The 17,456-nt window shown below is 56.1% G+C and overlaps 3 protein-coding genes across 4 annotated transcripts in view; 2 read left to right on the top strand and 1 right to left on the bottom strand.

Moving 5' to 3' along the window:
* The first annotated feature begins 4,851 nt into the window (after nt 1–4,851).
* Nucleotides 4,852–13,520, top strand: GCHFR (GTP cyclohydrolase I feedback regulator). Of its 2 annotated transcripts, XR_011440278.1 has the most exons (4): nt 4,866–5,005; nt 6,826–6,920; nt 8,115–11,170; nt 11,295–13,520. XR_011440278.1 is itself a non-coding variant. In XM_023619824.2 (3 exons), exons 1-3 carry the CDS (start codon nt 4,970–4,972, stop codon nt 8,236–8,238), a joined length of 255 nt encoding a protein of 84 aa, XP_023475592.1. In that variant the 5' UTR covers nt 4,852–4,969; the 3' UTR covers nt 8,239–13,520. The 2 variants fall into 2 exon arrangements, 1 of the variants encoding a protein (XP_023475592.1); XM_023619824.2 differs by having other exon boundaries at nt 4,852–5,005; nt 8,115–13,520.
* DNAJC17 (DnaJ heat shock protein family (Hsp40) member C17) overlaps nt 8,799–17,456 on the bottom strand; it is a 34,399-nt gene continuing 25,741 nt past the window's right edge. The window contains exons 5-11 of the mRNA XM_001503513.6: nt 17,227–17,312; nt 16,891–16,987; nt 16,267–16,310; nt 15,760–15,837; nt 15,114–15,194; nt 14,477–14,587; nt 8,799–8,991 (exon numbers count right to left, since the gene is read on the bottom strand). Of these exons, the coding sequence (XP_001503563.1) occupies nt 8,869–8,991; nt 14,477–14,587; nt 15,114–15,194; nt 15,760–15,837; nt 16,267–16,310; nt 16,891–16,987; nt 17,227–17,312 (620 nt within the window). The 3' untranslated portion in view covers nt 8,799–8,868. The remainder of the gene's footprint in view (nt 8,992–14,476; nt 14,588–15,113; nt 15,195–15,759; nt 15,838–16,266; nt 16,311–16,890; nt 16,988–17,226; nt 17,313–17,456) is intronic.
* C1H15orf62 (chromosome 1 C15orf62 homolog) lies at nt 11,489–13,520 on the top strand. The gene has a single exon (XM_070272154.1). The coding sequence runs from the start codon at nt 11,489–11,491 to the stop codon at nt 12,014–12,016; it is 528 nt and encodes a 175-aa protein (XP_070128255.1). The 3' UTR covers nt 12,017–13,520.

Genomic DNA, 17,456 nt, shown 5'->3' with positions numbered 1-17,456 from the left:
TGCATATACCTCCCAGCTGCAATAAGAGGATAAGAAGATACCCTTGTTCTTTTGAGTTCCTTAGGAATGTGATGACCCCCAAACAGAGAGTCTGTGCTGATAGCCATCTCAGTGACAACTGATAGATCCGGTGTGGTGACTCCTGGTTCAACATTCCTAACTGCTTCAAGATTCTCTGCCTCCTGAAGATGGTTCTTTTGGACATTAGTTGGCCATCATCCCTCTTGCTAGCAAGCTGTGATAAAATGCCCTTTCTCTGCCACCATCTTACCTCTTGACGGTTGGCTTTTGCTTCCCAGCCAGCAGAAAGCCCTTCATGTGGTAACATTCTGTTCCTCTACTGGTAACATTTTTTAACATTTGAGTGAGGCTGAAATTTGACTTGATTTCTGATTGCTTAAATTGGTTCAGATACTATTTCGCTTTTTTTGTTTTTAAATCTGTGTTCATCAGTTTTTCTGTGCCCACCCGTGGCCCATAGATTCTTTTAAAGATTGGCACCTGTGCTAACATCTATTGCCTATCTTTGTTGTTGTTGTTGTTGGTCTTCTCCCCAAAGCACCCCCAGTACACAGTTGTATAGTCTAATTATGAGTGCCTCTGATTGTGCTATATGGGATGCCCCCCCAACATGACCTGATGAGTGGTGCCTTGTCCGTGCCAGGGACCAAAACTGGCAAAACCCTGGGCCACCAAAGCGGAGCATGAGAACTTAACCACTTGGCCACAGGCCAGCCCCCATAGATTCTTTTATATTCCATTTTATTCTTGTGATCTTATGCAATTTCTTGTAGTTTTAGAAACTAAAAATACAGGATTTTACGGACTATGATTCCAATTTTATCATCGACATTTCTTAAGAGTTAAAATTTAGTTTTGGGGCCGGCCCCGTGGTGCAGCAGTTAAGTGCACACGTTCCACTTTGCTGGCCTGGGGTTTGCTGGTTCAGATCCTGGGTGCAGACATGACACTGCTTGGCAAGCCATGCTGTGGCAGGCGTCCCATGTATAAAGTAGAGGAAGATGGGCACGATGTTAGCTCAGGGCCAGTCTTCCTCAGCAAAAAGAGGAGGATTAGCAGCAGATGTTAGCTCAGGGCTAATCTTCCTCAAATAAATAAATTAAAAAACAAAAAAATTAGTTTAGTGACAGCCTAAATATCTAGACCAGTCCTCCCAAAATCCTTGACTAGATATTTATTTACCTTTTAATTGTGAGATACTTTACACATATAAGAGTACATTTAGGGGGCCAGCCCAGTGGCGCAGTGGTTAAGTTCGCACCTGCCGCTTCTTGGCAGCCCGGCCGGTTAGGATCCCGGTGCGGACATGGCACTACTTGGCAAAAGCCATGCTATGGTAGGCATCCCATGTATAAAGTAGAGGAAGATGGGCATGGATGTTAGCTCAGGGCCAGTCTTCCTTAGCAAAAAGAGGAGGATTGGCAGTAGTTAGCTCAGGGCTAATATTCCTCCAAAAAAAAAAAAGTACATTTAATTTATATATACATTCTAAAGACTAATTTAAAAGCAGTGAGGTACCCACCGCACAGCTTAAGGAATAGAACTTCACCAGTACCTTCTACTCATTTTTAAGGATTCAGTTCAATTAATACCTCTTGAGATATACTAAGGGATTATTAACTATGATTGTCTTGATGATGAGAAAAGAGTGTTTTTAGTATCCTTTTCCACATTTTTTTCCTCATTTTTCTGAAATAAGCATGCGTTTCTCTTGTAATAAGAAAAAATATTAACTTTATTTTAGAGGTAATAAAAATTCATTTCATCCAGGAAACCTTCCCAGGCCACCACCTTGGTGGAATTAATCTTTTTATCTTTCTCTGCTCCTGAGGCTCCATTACCTCCATTACACTTGGTGCCTGATTATTTGCTTTCTATCTGTCTACCCCACTGGACCGCTCCCTCTTCAGGATGAGGTTCACGCCTAATTCATCTCCTCGTCCCCTGTGCCTAGCACAGCTCTAATACAGAAGCCACCCATGAAAGCTGAATAGAGGAAGGCAGGCAAGAAGGAATGACCAATACCCAGGCCCTGCCACTCAGACGATGCTTTCATGATGAAAAGCGGAGCTGTGGAAGAACAATTTCTCTTCTTTTTGCAGGGGAGGAAGATCTGCCAGACTGATTGTGGCAAGAGGCAAGGCCAGATGGGCAGACCAAGCGGGGGAATTCATTTCCCCCTGGATATTAAAGATGTTATCTGGCAAGTAGGGGGCTGCCAGGGCATTCAGCACGGGGTGAGCGATTCTGGATGGAGCTCTCTATCTTACACTGCATCTGCAGATCAGCTTTGCAAATGTAATAAAGCCCTGGCAGCCTGAGACATGCACTGCCCTTCCATCTCCCCCCAACCCTCCACAGCCCAACCTGAGAGAGCAGAGAGCAGAGTGGACCCCTAACTCCTGCTCTGCTCTCTGGCCAGAACGAGAGAGCCTTATCTACTTGGCTCTTCCAAGAGAGGAGACAGGGTCAAATGCCTTGGGCTAGTGGCTTTACCCCTTGTGTCTAACCTCTAAGGTACTTGACACTTAAAAAAATTATTTTTATTTTTTAATTGTTCTTACAAAATATTTAATGGCTAAAAAAGAGTATTTATAATACACGTAGAAAGATTGAATACATTTATAACTCTTTGCACCCATATCCTAGTGGAAGAGAACATCACTTTTGCCTTTTAAGACCCCTGCACGTCTGTCCCCATCCTGTTCCTTTCCCTTCTCTCAGAGGTGACCAGTACCCTGACTATTACATTTATCATTCCTTTACTTTTCTTTATAATTTGGCCACATGTTTTTATCCCCAAACAATATATTGTTTAGTTCTGCAAGTTTGTGAGCTTTATGTAAATAAGATTATTCTATATTTTTCTAAGACTTGCTTTTTCACTCAGCACTTTCACTGCTATACAGTGTCCACTGCATGAATCAACCAAAAACTTACTCCACTTTTGATGGCTATAAGGACTGTTTCCAGTTTTTTTTCCTCATTACAAACAGCGCTGTTAGGAATATTCTTGCACATGGACCCGGATGCGTGTCAGTGAGTTTTTCTGAGGTTGATGTGGGAGAGGTCTGGCTGGGTCACCCGGGAGGCATCTAGCTTTACTAGATGATTGTTTTCCAAGGTGACTGTATCAATCATAACAATTTGCAATCCCAACAGTAGTCGTTCCAGTTGTTAGAGATCTTCACCAATACTTGACGTTTACAGATTTTGTGTGTGTCTGTGCAAATCATTAAAGCAGTATTGACTGTGGTTTAAACTGTAGTTTAATTTGCATTTCTGGGATTTCTAATGATACTCAACATCGTGTTGTACGTTTATTGGCCAGTTCCATTCTCTCTTTTGAGAGTACCTGTTCTAGTCATTTGCCCATGTTTCTTCTACTGATTTATCTTTTTCTCATTGATTTGTAGGAGTTCTTTATATGTGTTGGGGATTAATCCTTTGTCAGTTTAACAAACCTTTTGTTAAGCACGAATATGTTTTTTTGTGTGGGGGGGTGAGTGAGGGGGGAGATTCGCCCTGAGTTAACAGCTGTGCCAATCTTCCTCCATTTTGTATGTGGGATGCTGCCACAGCATGGTTTGACAGCATGTATAGATCTGTGCCGTGGACCCGAACCCATGACTGGGGCTGCAAAAGTGGAGCGTGCGAACTTAACCACTACCCCACAGGCCAGCCACGCAGGAATGTGCCTTCTCTCTCTAGCTAAACTGTTAGTCCTGGAGGTAGAGAAGAGGGGTAGAGACTGCAGAGTAACAAATTAGACCAGTAAGGATCCTTTAGGATTACAACTTCCCAGTTCCCTTAGAGCGCTCTCCGCATCTTGTCCAAGTGCTGGAGGCTCTGTAAGCGCCCTTCAATGAAGAGTTTTCAAGGGCAGGGAGGGCACGTTACAGGCTGTTGTTTTGCTTCGTTTTTTTAGAGAACCAATCACAACAAGGCAGGTAAGGAATGTAGAGTTGTCGCATTTTGATACATCCAGACGAGGGCGTGCACGCGTGGAGGTGAACTCCCTGCCCTCTCATTGGTGCCCGGGGCGGGGAGCTTTGTTTTGCCCCAAGTGTTGTCCTCAGTTCTCCTGCGCGTGCGCCACCTTTCTCCAGCTTCGCGGGCAGCCGTCGGAACGCAGGGCCAGGATCGGTTGGGCTGAGTCCCTCCAGGCGGGCACCAGGCCAAGCGCTCAGTTCCTTTACAGATTCACCTACAGGGCCACAGAAATGCGAGGCTCCGCCGCTGGACTGGGCATTACCGTCGGGGAGGCGGGAATGCGCAATGCAGCCGAGACGGCATTTCAGCTGTGGCCTCAAGCCTCCTACCCCTGTCTCCCGCGCGCTGAAGTCGTCTCTGGAGACCGTGTCTTGGGGACGGGAAGTGGGGATCCGCTAAAATCACCCCAACCGCTGAGTGGGGTGAGCTGGAGCTTAGGAGGCTTCAGCGGGGTCGTCGTTGGCTCCCTGCTCTGCTTCGCAGGGACGAGGGCGGGGACCAGCAGGACTTTGGAACCTGTTACTGGAGGCGTTGCAGTAAGAGGGCGCAAGGACGACACGCGCACATGGCGCCACGGCCCGCCGCAGCCGGCCGAGCCCGGCGGGCCACCCCGCCTCCAGGCTGCGGGGGCGGGAGCGGCCCCCCCCCCCCAACACGCACCCCTCCTGGCGGCCAGACAGCCGGTGGAAGCCGTGGTCGCAGCCCATGTCCCAGGGCGCTGCCCGGAGGGCAGGGGGCGGGCCCGAGTCGCCGAGGGCCTGGGCGCGTCACGGCGCCCGCTCCTGATTGGCCGGCCGCGGCGGTCACGGGCCGGGCGCACCCGGACTGGCGCCGCCCGAGGCCAGCGCCGGAGTAACGGGACTCGCGGCGGCGGGTTGCAGTCCCGTAGCCCGTCGAGCTGGCGAGGGCGCCGGCCTAAAGCCGAGGGTGGGAGCCCGGCCGGGACGCGCGCACCATGCCCTACCTGCTCATCAGCACCCAGATCCGCATGGTGAGTACCCGGCCCCCGGCCGGCAGGAGTTGGCGCTGGCCGGGCCGAGGGGGCTGCGGCCGCACCGAGGCGCCTCCCTCCCGGGGGGGGGGGGGGGGGGGGTGCCTGGACCCGGAAGCCACCCGGGACACGCCCCCTCGGGCCGCTGGGAGGGAGCCTGGAGACCGGACTCTGCTCGGGTCCCGGCACTCGGGGAGCTCTGGCCGGCCCGGCGCCTCCAGGGCCGCGAAGGAGGCCAGGTGCGTGCGCCTCCGCGCCCGACCGAGCGCCGGGCACCTGCGGCTCCTGTCCTACCTGTCGCGGGAGGTCCGAGCCTCCGGGAGGGACCCAGGAAGCCCTGGCCTCACCGTGCAGCACCCACTGCTCCACACAGAACCGCTCTGCAGGGGGGAAAAAGTGAAATAACCTGAGGGAAAGAGGTTTGGAAAAGAAAAGGACGTGCTAAGGCACTAAAATACCTGTGCCAAGTGCCTGGCCCATCCACAGCCACTAGCTGCACCCATAGGCACTTCCAGGAAGAGCGATCCGAGGCCCTAGGAAAGGAAGAGAAGAAAGAATTTCCTGCTCGTGAAGAAGCCAGGGGAGACAGGCCTTAGGGTTAGAGGTGGGGAGAACACCGGCCAGCAGTCAGAAGTCACGCCCCTTTCTCTCTGCGCAATTTCCTGGTCTGAGAAGGTGCTGGTCGCCCCAGGAGTCCCCATTTAGCTTCAGAATGATAAGACTGGGTCCCCCAGCTGGGCAGCAGGATGCTTCTCTGCCCCTTCCCACTCCCCGTGCTTGGGTGATCCCTCAGCGGGTACACAGCTTCCTTGGGATGAAAGAGATAGCAGGTGAGCTCGGCTGACCGCAGGGGTCTTGGCAGTGACCTAGGGCGATGGTGTGAGGGCCAGTCACCTGTGCAGGTGTTAAAATGTGGACTCCTGGGCCCCTTCCCAGACCTCCTGAAACACTGTATCAGCCTGGGGCTGGGGAATCAGTGCTCCTCCTCAGGCAATTCTTTTTATATATTTATTTATTTATTTATTTATTTAAGATAGCAGCTTTATTGATATAAAATACATATAGGCATAGAATTCACCAATTTAAAGTGTACAATTCAATGGCTTTTTATTTTTTTAGGATGTTCAGAGTTGTGCTACCATGACCATAATCAATTTTAGAACATTTCCATTGCCTTAAAAAGAAACCCTTTACCCATACCTCAGATCTTACCCGTTACTCCTCATTTCCTGAGCCCCCCAGCCTTAGGTAACTGCTAATCTACTTTCTGTCATATTTGGTCTTTTGTGCCTGGCTTCTTTCACTTGCATGTTTTCAGGGTTCATCCATATTGTAGCATGGGTCAGTACTCATTCCTTTTTATTGCTAAATAAGATTCCATTGTATGGGCATACCACATTTTATGTATCCATCCATCAGCTGACAAACATTTAGGCTGTTGCTACGTTTTGGCTGTTATGAGTAATGCCGCTGTGAACCTTGGTGTACAAGTTTTTGTGTGGAGGTATGTCTTCATCTCTCTGTTCTCCAGGTGATTCTGCTACACACAAACACGGATGGTGGTGCTTGGCATGCAGGTGCCAGTAGTTGGGCAATGCCCAGCTCGGCAAGGAGGGGCTAGAGAGGCCCCACACTGCTTGGCCTGATTACTGACGGGCCCCACCGCTTCCCAGCTTGTGCTCAGCCCCCAAGCTTCCTCACACCCCCTCTAGCCCTTCACTGAAGCTGGCTCAGGGCCAGCAAGCAGGGGAGGACGGAAACGTGAGACCTGCCAGCTCTCCCTGGTAGCAGCCGAGCAGCCGCTGTGGCTTCCCTTGCAGGAGGTGGGCCCCACCATGGTGGGCGATGAGCACTCAGATCCGGAGCTGATGCAGCATCTAGGGGCCTCAAAAAGAAGTGTCCTAGGAAACAACTTGTAAGTAGCGGCATTGCTAAGTATCTTCTCCTCACCAGCCCCAGGCCTGTCCCTGTTCCCTTTACACAACCATCAAGCCCAGGGTCAGCCTTGGAGCCCCTTGTCCTGCATCCTGGGGCTTTGACCTCTGCAGGTGGGGTCCCCGTCTGTGGCCTCACCATAGCTCCCTGAGCTTTTTTTTTGCTCTGAAAGCTTTCCCACTGGCCCTCCCTTCACAAGAGGACCCCAGGACAAAGTCCCAGGAGAGAGCCTGATTCCCTGGGCATAGGACTCCCTACGAGGACTGTTCCTTGCCCTGCCCTCTCAGCTCCAAGCGGGAGCCCATCAAGGCAAAGACAGGCAGAGAGAGAAAGGTTTCTGTCTTGAAGAGCCAGCTGAGTAACAAAGTGAAGCCCTAGAAACAGGGAGCAGGCAGCCTGGGTCCTACTTTCGGCTCAGCTGCTACCTGGGGACTTGGCCACTTTCCTTGGCAGCCTCCCCACCAGTTCCACGTCTGAACAGTGAGCGCTGTTTCCTTTTCTGCCCCCTCACGGCTTCCTCTGTAGGCAGGGGGAACTCTGGCTCCACAGGTCCCAAACTCCTGAGAGGGGTTGGCAGAAGGAGTCCCAGTTCAAAGCCAGGAGAAAGGAGGCCAGCTGGCCCCAGCCCCTTGGGCCAGGTTGGAGGGCTGAAGCCACCAACCCCATCCTTTTGCCTCAAGGCGCTTGTCTCAAGATTCCTGGCTTGGGGCCTGAGCCCTTTATCCGCTTGATGGCCCTTCAGAATCAACCCTGAAAGAAGAGAAACCAAGCTTTTCCCATGCCTGGAAGCGGCACCCAGAGCCAGGAGCTATTAGGGGCCAGCCCGTTGCTCCAGGACTGCAGGGCAGCCAGAGCAGGCAGAGGCCTGGGGGAGGAGCCAGGGAGAGCAGGCCACTCCTCCTGAATAGAGCAGTGGCCCAGGGCACGTGGGGTGTCGTGGGGTGTCTGGGTTCTACTATCTGTCAGACGGTGGGAAAGTGGTAACTTCCTTAGGTTGTTAGGAGGATGGGCTCATGCCTGCAAAGCCAGGGGAGGGTGCGGGGACTGTGTGCTGAGCTTGGCTCCCAGCTGCAGTGAGTGTTCCTGACCAGGCCTCGTCTTCAGCAGATACCAGCTTTGTAGTTGTAGGGGGAGCTCGCACTGTGTACCCGCTCATGCTGCCCCCTCTTTGCAGTTGTGAGTACTACGTCAATGACCCTCCTCGCATAGTCCTGGACAAGCTGGAACGCAGGGGCTTCCGTGTGCTGAGCATGACGGGCGTGGGCCAGACGCTGGTGTGGTGCCTGCACAAGGAGTGACCCCCTCACACCGAGGAGCAGACAGGGCACCCCTTCTTTCGAGTGGTTGCCACTGGCCCCAACCCCTGCCTCACTTCACTACCCTGCCCTTCTCTTCCCAAATCATCACTCTCCTGGGCCCGGAAGCACTGGGCAGTGAGTGGCCTTCTCTGAAACCTGCCTCAGCCGGAGGGAGGGCAGGGCCCGTTGCCCTGGTGTTCCTGCTGTCCCTCCAGCTTCACATCTGGTGAGGGCCCTGGAAGAGGCCATGTTCTGTGGGCAGGCCGAAGGGGCCAGTGAGAGCCAGGCCGCCCCTGGCTGGGAGCTGGGCAGAGCATGGGCCCAGGACTGGGTGGGTGGATCCTGCACAGCGGGTCCAAGCCAATAAAGGGCTGTGATGAGCGGCTGCTCCTCTGCTGGCGCACTGACTCTCACCACAGGGAGCGCCTCTCTGGGGTCCGCCCGCTCACTCGGGGAGGGTGAGGCAGGCCTGGGTGGGGCCCTCTGAGGCAGAGCGCAGACACCAGGGCCACACTTGGGCAAGCCAGCACCCTACAGCTATGTATACAATAGAGGAAGACTTAAAAAAAACAAAGTTTATTGGTGGTATTTAAGAAAAGGGCTGTGGTGGGGAGGCCTGGACGCTGGTGGCTACGTGGGCTGCGCCGCCTTGTCCTCCTGCTGCATCTGGGCGATCAGCTGTTGCCGCTCAGCTGCCTGGCGCATGCGCATCATGACGAGGCTCTCATAGTCCCTCTCAGACCGCACTGAGCCCTGGGGGACAGAGTGGGGACAGGGATGGGTTAAGGGCAGCAGAGCACAGCTCCAGACTCCAGACCCGGAGGACAGGGCCGAGGCAGAGCTGCAGTCAAGAGTCAAGGAGGGAGGATGCCAGGAAGGGGAGGACCCCGGAACAGCCTGCGACCCCGACTCCCCCACGTTCCCTCCGAGCAGGCAGGCCTGTGGCCGCAGGCCCACTGCTCAGCTGGCTCCCCTTCAGCCCACCCAACCAGTTATCCCTGCCACCTCCCCTTCCCAGGCCCTTCGCATCTACAGTCAGCTTGGCTTCATCCTTCCCGGGTGAATCACTTCCTAGGCCCTCGGCTCCCTTCACTTCCTCTCAGCCCTTTATTTGACACTCACTTCCTCCACCCTGTGGTTTCTGCTTCTCACAGGTTCCGGTGAAGGGAGGCTGTCAGAGGTGCAGGAATCCACTCCGCTCTGCCCCCTCCCAGCTGCCCACCTTCCCTGTGGCCTGGCTCCTGCTGAGGATGCAGGAGCAGGGAGCCCCACCCTAGACAGCCTCAATCAGCCCCACCCTAGGAGGAGAGAGACAAGCAAGAGGCCGGCTTGCCTCCTAAAAATACAAACCAGGGCTCCTGCAGGGCAGGGCTCGTGGCTTTTTCTTTTATGCTCTTGCCAGCACAGTGCAGGGGATTAAAGAGTGCTGTATTTTAATAATCAAAAGAATAATAAACAGTCACATCAACGGGCCAAGGCTGTGCGGTGGAGAGGCAGCTCTACGGCAGAGCCCTGAGCCGCCAACCCCATGCCCTGATAAGGTCTGCAGTGGGAATTAAATCTCTTCCTCCCTCAGTGCAGCTGAAGCTGTGTGAAGTGTGAAGCCCACCTGAACTGGCAGAGAAGCCAGCCAGGCCCGGGGGGTTGCACAGAAGAGGACACTGCTGAGCCCTGTTCTGCGGTACACCAAGCTGGGGCACTGTCATGGAATAAGCCAGGGGGAAAGGCTGGTGGCCAGTGACCTGGGGAGTAAGAAGGGAGTGGCTGGAGTTAAGATGCCAGGCCCTGGCCAACTGGTTTGGACTAAGGGGTGTACAAAACCAGGAAGTGGTATGCAGCTCAGATGCCCCTGCCCCTGCCCACGGCCTCAGCCCTCCTCCTTCCCAGACTGCAGCAGCAGCAGCTCTGAGGAGAGCTGCCCTCCCAGCCAGACCCACTTCCTAAGCTTGGCCCAGAGCACTGCTGAAATTCAGGGCAGCCCCATGTGGCCCAGCCCCCTCCAAGAGGAGGGACCCCGGGCAGCCCGAGGGGAAGGGCTGGAGCACAGCGGAGTAGGAGGCAGCAGGACCCAGGACCTCAACTGCTCTCCCCTGCTCTGAGGCCATCTGGGTCAATCAAGGAGGGATAAGGAAATGAGCAGCTAGACTGGGTGTCAGGCCAAAGGGAGGGCAATTCTCTCCGCCCCCCCAAGGTAATGCTGCTCTGCCAAGAAAACGTGGAGTCACCCTGGCGTGCCTGAGCCCAGCCCTGGGCGGAGCCAACCCTTTACAGGCACGGGGCTGTTCCCCGTTAACACACCCTCTGCCTCTTTCTCCCTATACCTGCAGGTTCTGCTAATGAGGGCCTGTCACCAGGCCCCAGGGCTGAGTCACTCGCACCAGGGACAGGTCTCTCTTCCTTCCCCAACAATTGTTCCACATGCCTGCCTTTCAATTAACTCCCACCCTCCCTGGGCTCCTCCCTCCCAGACACACTGGGGGCTGGGGAGTCTGGCCTGCCCAGGGTGGTGGGCCTGTGGGGAAAAAGGAGGCCGCGTGGTGACACATAAAGCAGGCTGCCCCCACATGAGTCCCCAGAGGAATCTTAAGCTCCCCAGTGCCCTGGGGTGTTGGCCCGGGCTGCCCAATCCCTGCCTGCGGATGCTGCAATTACCTCAGCACGAAACCCAGCTTCCCACCTGACTGACTCAGCTGCAAACAACAACACAGCTCCACTGCCACACACAGGCACAAACAGCCAAGCCACTCATCAGAGTCCCCAGCCGCGGCAGACAGCACAGCCCTGTGCTGCTCCGGACATGGGTGCAGGGGCCAGGGAGGGAAGGTGAGCAGGGCCATGAGGAACCCAGTGCCGGCCAAGGAGCACAGGCTGCCCCCGCCAGCTGAGAAGATCCATCTCTGACTCCACGGGAGCAGCCCTCACTCTGGCTCCAGTAAGTGCTGCTTCTTCCTCTTGGGGTTTTTCCTACTGTCCTATCAAGTGACCAGGCCACTCCTGTCCCTCTGGGAAACTCCCAGCTCTCTGCTCTCCTGGACAAAAGCACCCTCCTCCTGCAGCCTCATCTCACCATCCAAGATGCTGGCCAGAGGCCTATGCTGAGCAGAAACCTGGAGGCCCCTGCTCCGGGCCCAGTAGGGCCATCTCTCCAATTCCTGACAGTCACTGCTCCAGCAGGGAACCAAATGGTCCGCGGCTGCTCTTGACCAGGCTTCGGAGGTACCAGGCTTGTCTGCTGGCTCCCCGGGGTCCCATGGAGACCTGGCGGAAAGGCTCCTTCCGCAACGCCTCCTTCTTCAAGCGGCTGAGCCTGGGGCGGCCAGGACGACTCCGGCGACAGGGCAGTGTGCTTAGCCAGGCCAGCACAGCTGGCGGGGACCATGAGGAGTACAGCAACCGAGAGGTCATCCGGGAGCTGCAAGGGAGGCCAGATGGCCGGCGCCTGCCACTGTGGGGGGATGAGCAGCCCCGGGCCACCCTGCTGGCCCCTCCGAAGCCCCCGCGCCTCTACCGAGAGAGCTCCAGCTGCCCCAACATCCTGGAGCCGACACCTGCATACACTGCTGCCTACTCGGCTACCCTGCCCTCAGCGCTCTCCCTGGCGGGCACCCTCCACCACTGCTCCGAGGAGGACCTTCTGGACACTCCCCCCTTCCAGGGGACACGGGCTCCAGACCTTAATGATCCCTTCTTCTCCTTCAAAGTGGACCTGGGGATTTCTCTTCTTGAAGAAGTTCTACAGATGCTGAGGGAACAGTTTCCCAATGAGCCCAGCTTCTGAATGCGGCGAGGGTAGGCAGAGAAGGGCTGACTGGAAGACCCAGAGCCTGGGGACCCAGGGAAGGAGGGTACAGTCATGGATTAAGGAAAAGGTAGGGAGACGAATCCAGGGCCCTGCCTGCCCTCTGGGACCTGAAGAATCCTCCAGGTCACCCCAGAGTGCAGGGCAGAGGGTCAGAGGCAAGCTGGAAACGCTGTGAGGGTGGCGCTTGCTGGCAGGAACCCTGAAGGCAGCTGGCTAAGCTGGGGAGGGAGGCCACGCCTAAACTGCGGGGACCAGGCAGAGGTCAGCAGAGGGGGAGGGTGGCACAAGTGCCAGTCAAGGGGTGGAAGACACAGAGACCTGGCAGATCAGACAGGTGCCCTGTGCCAGCCCCCTCTGAAGCCACTGTCAACAGAGAGAGGTTACAGGACAGGTCTAGGCAAAAGTGGTCCACCCCAGGCAGAATAGGAAAGGGGGGAGACTTGAGGGGAGGAGGATGCGACAGGCTTGACCTTGTCTGATACGGTAGCCACTGGCTCCATGTAGCTGTTGTAGTTGGAATTAATATAAGTAAAATTAAAAATTTAGTTCCTCAGTTGCACTAGCTGCATTTCAACTGCTCAACAGCCACACATGACTAACGGCTACCACGGCTACCACACTGGACAGTGCAGGGTGAACATTAACATCGATGGAGAAGGTTCTATCGGACAGCGCTGGCCTAGACCATGGCCTGGAGCCACCAGTGGCATGGTGGGGAAGGGGAAGCACATGGGCCTGCGAGGGGAGGGAGGGGCTGGCAGAGTCGGAAGAGCAGAGCACGGAGACATACAGAGCCTAACTCATGAGAAAGGCCAGAAGAATCTCAGCAGAAACGGGGGCGTGAGAGACTTGAGCTGCCAACACAGCCGCCCGGAGCTCTCCCCAGTGCCCGAGGAAGGTGGCTCGAGGGCATGCCAACCGAAGGCACAGACACACCTTGCAAAGGGGTGCTATGGGGAATCCCCAGAATCATCACTGATGGGAGCCCTTGGGAAATGCACCAAAAATAGTGGTAGATTTCCCCCCTTCCCACCCCCATGAGAAGTGGCTTAGGGGATGGACCCAAACTCGTGGCTGTTACCGTGAAGAGGCGTAGCTGGTCTGCCTCTTCCACAGAAGAGCTGTGGCCCACAGCTGGTCCACCAGGACTGGAGAGCTCTGCCTGCCTGGACCGTCTGAGGATGGGGGCCTGCCACCCAGGGCCGAGCCCCCTGGGTCAAGGCCATAGGCCACACTACTGCCCCACTCTGTGGCCTGACCAGAAGACTTGAAACCAGAGCCCAAGTTGGCTGGGCCATTTGGTTCTGACATGCCAGGCCTTTCCAAGCGTGGCAGAGGGGGAGAGGGGAGCTTCAATGCACACGCTTCCACAACCCAGACCTTGTGGCCCCCTCTTCCCTCCTCTTGTGTGGATGTGCCGAGCTGAAAGCCTCCCCTCTGGATGCAGGAGATAATGAATAAAGTTCTTTCTAACACAGCCTATGGAGTGTCATCTGGGGCTGTGAAATGCTGGGACTCACAGTGGGGGAATGAGGTCTCTAAAGAAGGGTCCTGAGTTGGGTTCAGACCAGTTCATTTTCCTGCTCTGTCCAGGGTCTGGGACACACTCGCAGAAAACTTCCCGTCCTCACGGCCAGGTGAGGGGCATGTAGGGGAGCAGGGGTGGCATGACCGAGGCGATGAAAGCAAAGGCCTTGCTGACACACAGAGGGGCATTCCCCCACAGAGGGGTCTGTGAACACATCAGCCTGAGGCTCCCACACACCCCCAGGCCATTTCACAGAAGGGAGAGTCCTTGGCCTGAAAGCTCTCTGTCCCACCAAAGTAGGGGCAGGTGTGACCAGGGCCCTGTGTGTGTGTGTGTTTGGGGGGGTGCTGAGCTGTGAGGACTAAGAGCTAGTGCTGGGCACGCGTCAGCTGAAGTCTCTGATTCACTATGAGTCAGGCACCCAGGCAGCGCCCCAGTGTCAGCCGGGTAGCCCGTGTTATTTCTAAGGAAATGATCCCTCTTGCCAGCGGGGGCCTGTCTGGGACAGACACATCTGGAAAACAAGTTGCGAAGGGAAGCAGCTGCCCGTGTCACCTGCCTCTTCCCCGCAGCACTAGGTCGTCTAAATGCCAAATGCTTCACACCACAACCGAGCACCCCGCGGCCCAGGAAAACCCCTTTGAGTGATGGTGAGAGCCCCAACTGGAGCCTGGGACAGGAGGGAAGGTAAGGTCTAAGAATTCTGCGTGGTGTGGGGCCCCCTGGCCCTCAGAGCCAAAAACATGTCAGCACGGAACCACAGTCCCCCTGCTTGGTGGGTGGACCTGCCCATCTCACTCTACTCCCCGTGACCTGCATTTGCAAGGAAAGGGCCCTGAGAAGAGCCCAAACATGAAAAGGGCCCCCAAACTCTGAGCAGGCCAAGTGGGTGAGGCCTGGCTCCTTACCTGTGACAGTCCTGGGTGGCTGGAGCCCACTGCACCCTGGGGCTGTCCCTCCAACCAGGAAATCTTCAGAGGGTTATTGACCAGGCCCACTTCATTCTGGACAGCCAGCTCCTGCCAACACAGCATCCAGCCCTGGTCCCATCACTCCAGTCAGCTATGAGGTGGCTCTCTCTTCCCCCACTGAAAGAACCAGAGCCAGCACTCTCGTCCTCCAAGAGGGCCAAGCAACCTCCGCAACCCTCCCACGGTGCTGTGCTGAAGCTCTGACCCTCCTCATGGGCGACTGGGGCGTACGAGCCTTCTGACTGAGGAGTGGGAGAAGGGGAGAAGGCAGTGCGGGACCCCCAAACTGGAGGCGTGCCGGCTTCCACAGGAGGGTGGAGGGTGTGGACCAGGCAGCAGATAACAAAGTCAGTCTGTGCTCTCCTTCATCCCTGGAGCATTCTCCCATCCGTCCCTTCACTTGCTGTGCCACTACTCCCGGGAGTTGGGGGGCTCCTAGAGAACTTTGGCTCTGAGCTGGACCAGAGATCCCCGGGGAGTGTGGATACCTAAGCTCAGAGGGCCCACAGAATTAGGTCCATCCCCTGGAATAGCAGGGCGCCAGTGGCCCCTCAAAGCCTCACGCAGCACTCACCGCAGCCTTGACGGTCGCAAACTCCACCACGGCGGTGCCTGCCTTCTTACTGGACAGCACCAGGTTGAGCACCTCTCCATACTGTGGGGACAAGGGGCCCTGTAAGCATGGCTCAGCCTTCAGGATGGCCCACCTCATGCCAGAGACAAGCCTGGGCTGCCCTGAGGCCCACCGGGGCATTACTTCTTGTTGCTAGGCTCCCAGAGCAGGGAGAGCAGAGATGGGAAAGGAAGGACTTTTCCAGGAATGCAGAAGGATGGCACAGGGGAGCTGGGCCAAGGACTGGGCACTTAGAAAGGCAGAGCTGCACAGCTGCCTCAGCAACTGAGGGCAGTGGAGGGAATGGGGCTTTTGTGCCAGATGCCCACATCCTCTGTCCCCACACTCGGCCGAGCCCTCTGCTTCTAGGGATGACAAGGGCTAGACCCGGCAGTGAGGGTGAGACCAGGCCGGAGGCCACACATGGCAACAAGAGTGACTGGAGGGCGGTGGCCTGGGGAGAAGTCTCCAGGCTGTCCTATGGTCTATGTGACAGAAAAAACAAAAGGCAGGTAGAGACGGAAGGAAAGTTTAGGAAGGAGCTCCTGGGGTTTGGGCTGAGATGTGGCATGAGGTGACAGGAAAGGGGCAAGTCAGCAGGGCAGACCTTCTGAAAAAGCCGCAGGAGGACGTCTCTGGAGTAGCCACCATCCGACTCGACCTCCTTCTTGCACCTCCATTTCAGCTGAGAAGACAGCAGTGGGCGTCACCATTAACCACTGACCTTCGCCTGAACAGCACAGACCCCTACACGGAGCTTTAGTCCACACAGACACCCTGCCAGTCTTCAAGGCCCTTCTAATCTAGGGAGCACCCCCCCAAAATGTGTTCCCCTTGAAAATGACAGGCAGGCACCCTGCTCACCCACTGCCGTGTTTCCAGCCCTATAAGATACTCTCCTTCGGGGGCTTCTGGAGAGTGCTGCGCTGAAACCGTGAGGGCTAAGAGCAGCCTTTCACGGCACATCCTCATCCCGAGGCGGCAGAATGGGAGGATGTAGGTAGTGCTGTTGGCTCCCAGATCCAGCGTCCCCGCCAGAACCCCAAGCCACTGGAAGCATCTGCTCTTGCGGATAGAGGTAGTGTAAAGTGGCCCATGGGCCCACAGGGCTCACCTTTAGCTTGGGGGTCGCTTTGCCTTCAGGATTTTCTGGCTTTCCTAGAAAATTTGGGGAAATTAGCAAGGTAGAATGTGAGGAAGCCAGAGGTTCTCCCAAAGGAGATACTGCCCAGAGCCAGAAGGACCTAGAAAAAGTCATTCCTGACTAAGGGCAGTGTCTGCCCTGCCCTGCTGAGGAGCCTGGTGGGGAAGGTAGAGGCAATAACGCCCGCATCCCGACGAGCCGCTAGCCCAGGGGCGTCTGCCCAGCTGCCTGCTGAAGGCCACGGTCAGCGCTCTGCCAACAAAGGGTTGGGGGCAAGAGGCAGAGGCACAGACCACACAGTTCCCCTGAAACAAAGTGTCCCAGGGCCTTTCCCCCTAGTGATATGCTCCAAAATAGAGCCAGCTCTGCCTGGGACTGAGACCAGAGGGGCCAGGACATCTTAGGCAGAGTGAAAAGCAAATAGGCCCCAGAGAACTGGTAGGAAGAAGGGACAGGCGGCACGTGTCCGAGAGGGGTGCCTCTGGGTTCTGGCATGTGGAAGCCTCCACAGCGACTCCACTGGGCAGCCAGCATGGCCACTCTGGGCATCTGGAGCCGCCTCAGAGGCAGAGGCGGCAGGGGCTGGCCTCTCACCTCTCAACCTCTGCTCCCGTTCCTGGCGGATCTGCTCCTGGATCAACCTCTGCTGCTCCTGCAGCTGCCGGGAACCCTCTTCTCGCAGGCGTTCGATCTGCAGAGCAGGGGTTGGGAGGGTGACAATTCTGTGCAGATCCAATTCCAGGTTGGCTCACCTTGTAAAGGTCCCTGGGAGGTTCCACCTGCAAGGTAGGGCTCAGCAACCTGCGGGTGGGACAGATTACCCAGATCCTACAGAAGAAGGTGGAAAGGTGCCCTCCCCTGCCACGACCGCCACTGGGTCCCCCTCCTCCTCCTGCAGATGGCCTCGGGCCAGTGTGCCTGGACGCTCACCTCTTGCTCAAGCGTCCTGGTGCTCCGGCTCTCCTCCTCCTCCTCACTGCCATGGGCCTGGGCCTGCCGCTCCCGGGCCTCCAGGTCTAGGCACAAAGGTCGAATGACCCAATGTCTGGTCTAAGCGGTTTCTATGTGGCCTCAGCCCACCAGCTCCGGATGCTTCCCCAGAGTCTCACACGGGATGAAACCATACAGTAACTCTGCCGCCTGCCTCCACACCCCTGTGC

The sequence above is a fragment of the Equus caballus genome, chromosome 1 (assembly GCF_041296265.1).
Source record: "Equus caballus isolate H_3958 breed thoroughbred chromosome 1, TB-T2T, whole genome shotgun sequence".
In the NCBI taxonomy this organism is placed as follows: Eukaryota; Metazoa; Chordata; class Mammalia; order Perissodactyla; family Equidae; genus Equus; species Equus caballus.
The sequence above is the reverse complement of the archived record's forward strand: the minus strand, read 5'-3'. Positions and strand labels throughout refer to the sequence as shown.

What these genes read in the sequence shown, in the direction of transcription:
- GCHFR (XM_023619824.2), top strand. Translation starts at nt 4,970, where the DNA reads ATGCCCTACCTGCTCATCAGCACCCAGATCCGCATG. An exon ending in TCAGCACCCAGATCCGCATG is followed by an intron (nt 5,006 to 6,825) that starts GTGAGTACCCGG and finishes CTTCCCTTGCAG; the next exon opens with GAGGTGGGCCCCACCATGGT. An exon ending in AGTGTCCTAGGAAACAACTT is followed by an intron (nt 6,921 to 8,114) that starts GTAAGTAGCGGC and finishes CCCTCTTTGCAG; the next exon opens with TTGTGAGTACTACGTCAATG.
- C1H15orf62 (XM_070272154.1), top strand. Translation starts at nt 11,489, where the DNA reads ATGGAGACCTGGCGGAAAGGCTCCTTCCGCAACGCCTCCTTCTTCAAG.